Here is an 11,697-nt window from a genome sequence, read left to right as displayed (position 1 = left end):
ACATCCCAAAGGCTTCTTCAGGTCAGACTGGTGTGGGGGTGGTGGTACCAGTATTTAGACCCTGTCCAGGTTGGGGTAGTGGTAATGTCACATGATAGCAGAACTGTGAGTCACTGAATGGGAGATCTGCAGCAAGCAGCATCATGAAAATGATTCCACTCATTCACATTACAACAGTCATCCAATTCGTAAGTTTAAAATAAAAATCAAAAGAATAAATAGGATTAGGCACTTCCAAGCTCTTTGTTTATTTTCAGGGTAAAAGAAAATACACAGACTAGAGGTCCCTTTATTATTTAGATAAGATATATAATTTCTCATTCTCGCTGCAATTTGAGGTGATTTTCTGATGCATAAACCTCTAAGTCAACTTTTTTCCTCAGTATCATTCCTGAATAATCACTCCCACCTTTTGGCTACAACAAAGAAAACAGGCTATCTATAATAAAACAATGCCTTTCACAATATTCCATGAAGTTAAACAAAAAATCCAGAAAAATTAGAAACGTAAAACAGAGTGAAACGTGAGAATACAAATCATAAAAATGAAGTAATAGCAAGCGATGGTGATCGGTGCAAAGGCTTTTTTTTTGTGTTAGAGAGCAACCGAACCATGCAGGATCTGTTTGGAAAGGCTGTCACGGAGACTACATATTCTTAAGATTCAGCAAATAAACAAGTATTCATATCAACATGTGGAATGTGACCCCGACGTCCGATTGTTCAAGTTAGAGTTTGGCGAGAACGTAAACGTGTTCGCATAACGTTTCATTGTTCACAAAGGGTGCAGATTATGAGAACAGCAAAAACTTCACACACAACTCTGCTTTTCAGCACGATCTCTGTGACCAGCACAGATCTAAGACCAAAACCGATTTATCCTATTTTAGCACAAACACTGGAAGTGAGAAATTGTTAGCCTCGCTTAGCACAAAGACCAGAAAGGAAGAAAACTAGCCTTGTCCCACCAACAATACACTGTACAATACAGCAACAACTCACTCCAAACTACAATGTATTGTTGTGCCTTTTTATGCGGCCTTGAAAACAACAGGACAATTTGAGTTGTGAAAAGGCATATCTTCCAGACTTTGTGCTAATCTAGACTAAACCTGTCCTGGACCACAGAGACAGGGCTCATGTCCATCTTTTTTTCTCCCCCTAAAGAAACTGGAGAAAAAGCACAATTCCCAAAAGGTTTCAAGTTTAGGTGGGCCAAAAATGAAGGAAAGTAATGATCGAATTGTTAAAAAACTTCTTTTCTTTCCAGCATTGAACTGCACATATTATTCATGTCCAATTATATTCAAGATTCAATGATGCATTCAAATGACATGTATGGATTTAGCATACAATGGCAGCTGGCAAGGTTGCTTCTGCTATGCGCAAAGACATTTTATCTGAAAGCAGAGATCATCACCACAAGAGCTGCAACTGAGGAAAACAGGAAAACTCCATGTAGCTACAAATGGTTAATCCATGTTCACTGTTATCAAAGTGTAAGGCTTTTTTCTTTTTTTTATGAAAGACAAAAAAAATAACAAATGCAAAACTATGGCTAAGAGATGTTAGCTTCCAGTAGTTCCCACTCAGACATTCTCATTTCCAATTCAGAATCCAAAATAGTACCTGGGAACCTACAAATATTTAAGTGTATCCTGATGACCTTCAGTGAATTGCACAAGTATGAATCCACCATCTAAACCTCATTATGATCTTGCACTGATCTCGTTCCACTCTTCCGCAGGTTATGTGAATCCACATGTCAACACATGTAGACCATGTGCACATCTGTCCAAGATGTCACAGCTAGTTACGCTTTTCACTTCTGAATAGATTTAAGTACGGCTGTAAATTAGCCCGTATGCTGTATGTTTAGACTACTGTTCTACTGGAAAACATGAGAATGACCCAACAACTGCTCGTACAGCAGAAAGACTTGTTCAAAGTATAGTTGGTGTTGTGCTGGACAGGAAAATCATTACACTTATCAACTATCCTGCCTTCATATGCATTTCCCCATAGCTGTCCAAATGCTAAAAATTCATATTTAGATTTACCTATCAATAAGGCCGTTTTCCATCCTAAATTGTCATTTTGGTCCATGTTAAATATTGAGACATGTTTTTGTCAAAAACTGCAAAAGGTGTGCATCACCCTTTGAATCATGAAGATACTGTATGAGCCCTGTGTACTCCGTCTGCTTAGCGTAGCTATGAATTTCAATGCCTTCTTAAATGAAACCGTCCCAGCTGCCTTATGCAGTATGTTTGTTATTTTTCAACAGTCAGCAGAACAAACTGCTTCGGTTTTAGGCCGGAAATGCTTTGACTGTTCTAAAGCACTGTTTTTCCTCAATAAATGTGGAAAACAAGCAGTATTACTAGGTGAACTCGCACGCAATTTTTGAGGATTTCAGTTCACGTGCTGTCTTTAGGACTTGTGACAGTCACTAAACCAAACACATTATATACTGTTTGTAACTGAGTGTAACTGAGCCTTCGTCAATCAAAAAAGGTCCACCACATTTGGTGAGTCATCTATTTCAAGACCTGCCAGGATAATTGGTCAACTTTTCATTCCGACACAATATCTACGCCGTGCTCATGGATTTGTACAAGTAGCCCAAGATGTTGGTAGTTAATATATTCTGAGAAGAATAAGGACATTACCATGAGGAACCTATGGTATACATAGGTCCTAGAAACACTTCAAAAGAAATACCCAACAGAAACTAAGACCTGAAATGACATCTTGATTTCATCCATACATTTTTTTCATGCCCTCACCAATCCACTTGATTCAAGGTTCTATGAGAGTTAGTTTTTCTTTATGCAAAAAAGAGAGAACACAAATTGCTTCTGGAAGAAAGAAGCCCATCAAGGATGAAGAATTATCTCTAATGAAAGGAAGAAACAGACAGGAGGGAGAGAGGTGTACGCAGAGCAGCCCGTCAAGTCCAGGCAGGGGTAAACTCTCTCCGTAAGTCAAGTCACCATGTTGGGGTCAGCAGTCTTATTACAACCTTAATTTTCATGGAAACTGGAGAATGGAGAGTGCCACAGCTGTTCTCTTTCCGGTAGCCTCATTTGGTGAAGGCAGCCACCACAGCCCACAGCAGCTCATTGGTGTTGGCCTTCATGCCTTCCCCCTCCGGCTCCAGTTCCAGCAGCTGCCGAACTCTCTTCATGGCCAGGTCGTACTGGTCATCTAACAGTGGAGCGAAGGCGTTTTCCAGGACGTCAGACGAATGGGCTAAGAAGATTAGTGCGAGCAGCCGCTTGTCCATTCGTTGAGGGTCGTTCACCCACTTGTCCAGTACAGCCTCCTGGACCTTCTTAATGAGGCGCTGCTTGATGTTGTTGTTGGTTAGCGGGTGTGTGGTCATGTCAAAAAGCAGGAAGTTCTGCTTCTCAGTGGTGAGAACACCTTTCTCCACCAGGTTTTTGGCCAGCCGCTCGCGCACATTCCGCAGCTGATAATGAAGCTTCAGTGGGTTCCACGTTTCTCCTGATCACAAAGAGATCACACATTAATACTAGTAAATGCTGACAGAACACATTGCGATAAGAATGCCATCCGATCTACCAGAACACATACAGATGTGGTCTGGCTTTGCATTGTGATCAGATCACCGCAATCCATGTGTAAATACAATCCGTACAGCTCAGAGTCATTAATGAGATAAAATCCACCCACAAGTTCAAAAATGTCACTCTACTACATCTTCCTGTTTGAAATCCTTGATGTTTTTGAGTATCAAGAACTGTGATTTGAAGTAAAACATTGCCTGCCAATGGAATGTGGACAATGGTATAATAGTAAAAAAATTAAAAAAAAGTATTAGGATAGTCCACAATGCAAGCATGGGCTGTCGTAACCTAATGACTCAGATTCAATCATAATGCAGACAGCATCCAAATAAGAAGTGTGCATGTTGATAATGTCTTTGATTTGTCTGTGATTTCCCAGATAACATGTCTGGACTTTGTAACATTGTTTAATGCAAGGTATTGTATAAAAGGGACCTTAAAGAGTGTTCAAGAAAATCATCAATCATCAGAAAATCATCAATTAAAAGGTTCTTTTGTATGGAGCTGAGCAATTTTAATTCTTGGACAGCTACTTTGATAGCAGTAGTCAGAAAGTCACATAGTAAACTTTACTAGTAAATGGAAATATAAACTCCTCATACTACATTGTGACCTATAATGGTTATCTCCTTTTCCTCTAAAAGTACACAATCTTACTCCGTGTTAAAATGAGTCAATAAATCTGTGATGATAAAGAGCTGTACTTACCGCTGAGGAGTTCGATCCAGCTCTGCACCGTCTCTGGAGGCTGCGTGTCTTTGATGTGTTTCAGGGCTTCATCCAGGAGCACGTCACCTGTTGGGGCATCTGACTTACAAATCACCTGGAGATTGGATATGGGGACAGCAAAGCACACATATATAAAATTGGCAGCTTATATCTTGGCTTAAATACACATACCAGGTGATTAAACCTTGCGTCCTCTGGCCCTGAAAATAATTGGAGCTAGGGCTGCCTGCTGTGGGCCAAATATCATTGAAATATTATTCAATACTTTGACGAAATTCAAAATGTATTTCTGTCTATCTATCTATCCATCCATTTCTTGACAATGACCCACACAGTTTGATGCATTCTCTGTACTGTAAGGGATGCTGTTTGAGGAAGTGTAATAGATTGCTTGTACCTCGGGAATTGGTAGAGAATTTCTTTGTGCATACTTAAAAGAATGCAAGGGTTTGCTCTGAATTGATTGTCTTGTAGGCAACCAATGAATCGCAAAGTCTAGGGGGTACTTAGGGTTTTGCAGGGCTTTTACAGATGGTAACGAGATCATGGTTGTCCATATTTACGAATGTGATGCAGAGGGGGTTTGAGTTGTTAAAATTAGAGACAAAATGAGAGAAAGCTGCAAGTGTAACATGTGCGTGTTGATGCGTATACATTTCAGGGTGTTCTGATGTTGAGCCACAAAAAAATGGGAAGAGAGAATGGAAACTTATGCATAGATTGCTCAGATCGATTTATCATGGCTAGTCACCATTGCCGCAAAAGTAATTGCGTCTATGAATCAACATCTTTGAAAAGCACGAGTCACGCGAAAGAGATTCTAATGAAATTGAATTCTGATCTTAATTTTGTCTGACCAGAACACGTTTGTGAGGAGAACAGACAGCAGGATAATGGACGCAAGAGATCGATAAATGCGCCAGTGCATTCAAGTCAACTCGCTGCAGCTGTTCTCATTTACAGAACCGGCAGCAGGAGGGTATTTAAATACACAAAAAACACAAAATGCGCTTAAATTCTCAGAGGATATTCTTCAGCAATGCTACAGATTCTCAGTGAGAATCACAATAAAACAGGCTTAATCGGTATCACGCCACTAATCGGTAGGATTCGTTAATGCAAGGCTTGATAATGCAGAGACAAGCAAAAGTCAAGCCTACAGGGACAAGATGAAGATCATGTTTCACGTCAGAGGAGCTTGTGTGCCTGTACTGTACTATTCTTTATGATTCTATGGAAAGTCTACTGAGCCATTCATGTCAACTGCACTTTAAATTAAGCTGGATTTGATTTGCCTTCATTTGCGAAACACAAGTTGTCTTTTGTGTCATGAGTATATCTGATTGAATATCATGATCAATACCTCTTAGACTTAGAATTATTGTTTTAGTTGCAATCCCAGCACTTCGAAACACATGACAAAGCAAGTAAGAATCACATTGATCATTTTCTGCCTTCTGTCTGTAATCTGTAGCATTGCTGAAGAATATTTTCAGGTTGCAGAAGTTGATTTTCATTGTTTTTGTTCTCTTCTTTTTCTTTCGTTAGGTTTCTGCTGTTGATTGCTCATTGATGAGACAAACAGGAAAACAATGCATGCAGCATATCATGGATAAATCCACATCGATTTAAAATTAATTTCCATGTTCTGAATTTCAACTTAATTATTTGATATTTTGATTCCGTATCGAGATAGTTACCCTCCAAGTCTGAGATGGTCACACAATCTAAAAACAGTGCAGCTTGATGCCACAGGTCAATGCTCCTCTGTTCAACCGTGAATGTGAATGCACTAACCCAGTAGTTCTTAAGCTGAATTAGATTGAACCCTCAGGGGTTCGGCAGGGGTCAAGACATAAACAGCATAGCCCGGTTCACACGAGCATTTAAAATAAATATATCATTTTTTTAATAATGTTTTTAGGCGGACAAACAAGTTTTATCGTTACAAATATTTAGTTGCTTGGTAAAAATGTGTTACACAAAATAAATTCAGCCCACTCGTAGTCGACTTGTGGCTGTTGTGATTGTACGTCATTTGTGATTTTCTTTAATCTTTCAATCCCTTCATACGAACTATGTCGAGCAAAAAAAGAAAGTGGTTGGACGAATACATACAAAATGGATTCATGTGTATAAAGGAACGTGATGGGGGAAAAAAATCATATTTTTAAATATATTTCTATATAATTACGACGGGTTTGGTGAATGCACTGATGAAGCTTGCAGGGTTCAGTACCTCCAATAAGGATAAGAATCACTGCACTCACCCATGTTAGATAGAAAATATTGTGAATTAAAAATACAAACGAGTATGGATGCTGCTAAGTTCTATCAGAAACTGAAGCCGTCTTACCTTCCTGGCCAGCAGACCTTTCCTCCTCATGCCACAGGCCTCTAGCTGCAGGCGTCCTCTCAGAGCCAGTTCAATCAACATGCAGCCACGCAAACCTGATGAAATGCAGTCATTCCAAAATGACGTGTAGCCCTACAACATGGAAAAGTCAGACCAGATGATGATCATATTTTCTAGAGGACGTACATATACACGTACAATAACTACAACTTTATGTCCCAATCAAGTCCTTTAGTGCTGTAAACCCAGTAATACCAAGTCTGACGTTATGACAAACAGTCACACAGTGCACACATTTACATCCTGTCATGTGGCAGACACTTACATATAACATTTTTATACAACGAGAGCAAAGTTAGCTTTAAGTGGGCCAAAATTAGTAAATTAATACATAAATTAAAAACCTTTGCATGCACCCCATCATTCCCTCAGTTCCACAGGATTGGTGCACATGTACAGTACCACAAAGTGCTAAAACCAGGAGACCTCCTCTCAGGGGTAAAATGCCTGCCTTTTTGTTCCAATAGGCTGCTGGTCTAGTAGTCTACTAGGAACTAGCACCATTTGGGGCCAGAGGTGGGCAAAATTCATCAAGAAAATCTGGTCTATATATCATATATATATGGTTTGGTTGGGAGCACAATTTCAGTATTCACATGAGACAAAATATGTTTTTTGAAAAATAAACAAAACAATGAAAAAAAAAACATTATTGAGAGCAGAGGAAATTTAATGTGATTTCGGGATTTTGTTGGCAAGGAGTCCCGGACTAACAATACAACCTGTTTCTTATTTGAGTGCTTTGCTCTGTTGAAATTTAGGCCAGTTGCCACCTGTGGTTCACTTGCTTAAACCACAGTACTTCAAAAGGGTTCAAGTTATAATGAGTCGTAATTACTCCTTCTAAAATACTCATAACTTTGCATGAGGATATGTCCTTTAACTCCCACATAAATCAAATTTCAAGGACTGCCTTTTTTCAAAGCTGCCTCTTGTGTACATAATGCGTTTCAGGGTCAGTTTGCGCTTTCGCACGTCAGCCGGCAAAGAGCCGCAAGTGTGCTCCCCACCCGTCCTAGTGTATCATGCTTGGTGGACGGGGACACAAAGTGCTCCGCGATGCTTTCACTTTGGACCGTGGGCGGCGTTTTTTCGCAGCAGCTTGTTCACTGGCTGCGTGCATGCTTCCACATGGCGCAGCCATCTTACATCATTATGACACGAAGGCGCACGGTTATGCAAACCGACGTATTTACGTAGTCGGTTTAAGTTGACGCGTCACCCCACCCCTACTTTGAACCCATGCAGATGTAAAACACGCTTAACTGTGGACACCGACCCCTGTATTTCAACAGCTTCTTATTCATTGCAGAACTGCTTTTTGGTGGTTCATGGTTGACTCTTGACCATCCTGACCAAATTTCTCTCTGCAGTAGGTGATAGCTGGCGTTTTCTTCCTGATCGTGGCAGGGACACAACTGTGCCATGCACTTTAAACTTGAAATTAATTGTTTGCACAGATGATATTGGGACCAGTGGCTGCTTTGAAATGGCTCCAAATGACTTTGCTGACTTGTTCAAGTCAATGATCTGCTTTTTCAGATCCGTGCTGCGCTCCTTTGACTTTCCAACTCCAAGTCCATGTCAGAAAGCCGACAGATTTAGCTAAACTACACCAATTCTATCAAGAGGAGTGGTCAAAGATTCAACCAGAAGCTTGCCAGAAGCTTGTGGAATTGAGGTGAAACCCAATATTAGCATTGCTGTTTGTATACTTTTGACCCAGCAGATTCTGTCACATTTTCAATTGACTAGGGCTACACCTAACGATTATTTCTATTACGATTAATCAACGGATCATCTTTTCGATTAGTCGATTAATCTATACTGTAGATTATATTTAATACGCAATACAGCAATTATTTCCGCCAAAATAAATATCTAACTTCTCATTAATATTTCAATATTTTCTTCAATTATCTTCTCTTGAAAACAAACAAATGTAACAAAGATTTTGCAATGCATTATTCCACAAATAGCCACCTTTTGATTGATAATATCTGTTTTACAATCCAACATAATGCTTCTTCAATTCAAGTAAAAGTGATCTAGAGCAAACTGCATTCAACAACAAAACGCAGGCCAGTTTGCGCTGCGCCACCCCTGTCCTAGTGTATCATGCTTGGTGGCCGGGGACACAAAATGCTGCCGCCTTGACAACGGATGACAAAGTGCTCCGCAATGCTCTCACTTTAGACCGTGGGCGACTTTTTCCGCCGCAGCTTGTTCACCGGTTACGTTCATGCTTCTACCTAGCGCAGCCATCTTACGTCATTATGACGCGTCAGCACGCGGTTATGCAAACCGGCGTATGTACGTAGTCTGGTAGTCGTTTACGTTGACGTGTCACCCCACCCCTACTGTAGACCCATAATAACTACATTAAAGAACCAGACTTCATGAATGTTTTTTTTTTGTGACAAAGAAGTATGGGCTCCAATCACTCTATCACAGAAAAGAGTTGTAGAAACTATTGGAGACTAAAGACTGCCATGACATGCATGTTCTTTACACGTGTATGTAAACTTTTGACCACAGCTGTATACTGTCATTTCATGTCATCTCATAACTGGTTGTGCCTTGACACTGTTACTTTGTTCCCGTTTCCATTTTCACATAATTCACGTGCATTACATACATGTGTTCTCATTATTGTTATCTTTTCTTTTTCTTCTTCTATAAAAACAATCTACAAAACAATCTACATAATGTTCGCATGCTTATTGTTATGTCAGATGCTTTCTTCAATAAAAATATTCAGCAAAAAAAGACTGCCTTTTTTTGATCTGTGTAACATTGCTCAAATCTGCCACGTTTTGTCTCAAATTGATGCAGAAACACTAGTCCATGCATTTGTTACCTCTTGGGTGGGTTATTGCAATCTATTATTATCGACTGCCCTACCAAGTCTCAAGACTCTCCAGCTGGTCCAGAATGCAGCTGCACATGTACTGACAAAGAACAAGGAAAAGAGATCATATTACTCCTATTTTAGCTTTGCTGTGTAGATAGAGTAGAATTTGAAGTCCTTCACCTCACTTTCAAAGCTCTTAATTGCTAGGCTCCATCTAACCTTAAAGAGGGCATAGTACCATATTACCCCACTAGAACACTGTGCTCCCAGAATTCTGGCTTACGTGTGGTTCCTAGTATCTCCAATAGCAGAATGGGAGGAAGAGCCTTCAGGTATCAGGCTCCTCTCTTGTGGAACCATCTTCCAGATTTGGTCTGGGAGGCAGACACCCTCTGTAGGATTAAGAGTAGGCATACAACTCCCCTTTTTGATAAAGCTTATAGTTAGGGCCGGCCAGGCCTAGCCTGCTGGTGGGACTTCCCATGATGCACTGAGCTCCTCTATCCTCCAACCCTCTCTATCTGTGCATATCCGTGTACCATTAATGCATATTACCAACTTCACTTCTTCCACTGAGTTTTCTGTGCTCTCCCATCTCAGTTTCTTGTGGAAGCCAGTCCTGTAGAGATGAGGACCTAGTCCTTCATGAAATTCATGCATTCTACTTGTGTTAATATTATTATAATTAATACTTCCAGGGCACAAAGAGTGTTCACACTGGTACATCTCCATCTGGACAAAACAGAAATCATTCACCACTATTGCAGGTCAATCGAAGAAAAGTTTATCCCGGTGATTGATGTGCCACTTCATGCTGCTTTCAAATGCACATGAAAATAACCAAGAGATCATGACATCTACAGAGATCGCTCGCTCGCTCGCTCCCCTCACACACACACACACACACAGACTTTTTGAAAATAACTAACACAGTTGACTGTATGTACTGCCATCCTGTCATTTGCCTGTTACTTCATGCAGGTCCAGCTCAGTGTACTGTGATCTCTGTGCGACTCCGACGAGATCAATGGCCATGAAATTAATGTTTCCATTGTCGAAATGTGTGTTCTAATCGGTGTCACCTAAGATTCTAACCTCCCCGTTTCTGGCATTATGGGTCTTAGAAACTTGATCAATGTTATCGGATGGATAACATTCACTTGATTAGTCGATGCTAACCACAAGACGCGACATAAATCAGCAGTGATGTCATTTTTCTTGCAAAGCTGCCTCGGGCGTCCAGGTTACCGCTAGCTAGCCGTTAGCTACATGTAGCCGCTAACTCCACAGCGTCAATGTGTTAACGTGGAGTTTTTAGGACCGTGTGTTGTGCTAACCTCCCGGTCTTTCAATCCTAACAGCAGCACTTCTTCCATCAGGGTGAGCCGCGTCTCTTTGGAGTCTCCGGTATCGTCTTCATCAGGTTCCTCTCCTCGGCGGGGTTCGTCGTCCTCCTCACCGGACGGACGCTCTTTGTCGGCGGCGTTGCGCGATGCTTCAGTCCGCCTCTGTACGAGGCCCGAGCTCCGCTGAGTCAAAGAATTCATGTCTGCCGGCTGCTAAACTAATCTACGACGTATAATGAAGCGGCCCAGACTCTTCTGTCCGAGATGCTGGACCGAAGTTACTGATGATGAACCATACAGCCCTTGGCTGGAGTTTTAGACGTGTAGACAACTGCGGTCTCAGCGTCCCGGCCCAGTGGGCTACTGTTTACCTCCTGTTCGTCCGCTGCTCCCTCTGAATGTCCAATATGGCGCCGTGTGTCTCTCCCAAGCTGATCCAGCAGGTAGTCTAAAGGTAAACTAAAGACTAAACTATGGATAAAATATCAAATAAATATTAAATGACTGGAGTCTATTTTACAGACGTAGGTCTATAAAGTAGTTGAACTAAAGATTTGACTCAGGCCTGAAGGTTTGTTATGTGAAGACCAATAGTAAAGACTGAAGACAAACTAAATACTGATGGTGAACTGAATATTAAACCCATGACTGATGGTATAATTAAACAGATGCTATCCCATAACACTTAAATAGATTATTACTATATTAATATTGAAGTTAGCCTTGTGTTCCATTGCTTCAGCTTTGTTTGTTTCTTCT

The 11,697-nt window shown here is 40.8% G+C and overlaps 1 protein-coding gene across 1 annotated transcript; it reads right to left on the bottom strand.

Moving 5' to 3' along the window:
- Positions 1–215: 215 nt before the first annotated feature.
- golph3a (golgi phosphoprotein 3a) lies at positions 216–11,365 on the bottom strand. Its single transcript, XM_076165126.1, has 4 exons — positions 10,930–11,365; positions 6,679–6,810; positions 4,302–4,416; positions 216–3,510 (listed from the first exon to the last, which is right to left on the bottom strand). Exons 1-4 carry the CDS (start codon positions 11,137–11,139, stop codon positions 3,086–3,088), a joined length of 882 nt encoding a protein of 293 aa, XP_076021241.1. The 5' UTR covers positions 11,140–11,365; the 3' UTR covers positions 216–3,085.
- Positions 11,366–11,697: the final 332 nt, after the last annotated feature.

Source organism: Genypterus blacodes, unplaced genomic scaffold, assembly GCF_046128005.1.
Source record: "Genypterus blacodes isolate CSIRO-AG114 ecotype Tasmania unplaced genomic scaffold, CSIRO-AGI_Gbla_v1 ptg000141l_1, whole genome shotgun sequence".
NCBI classification, from domain to species: domain Eukaryota; kingdom Metazoa; phylum Chordata; class Actinopteri; order Ophidiiformes; family Ophidiidae; genus Genypterus; species Genypterus blacodes.
Note: the sequence above shows the minus strand (reverse complement) of the source record. Positions and strands in the feature narration are given on the sequence as shown.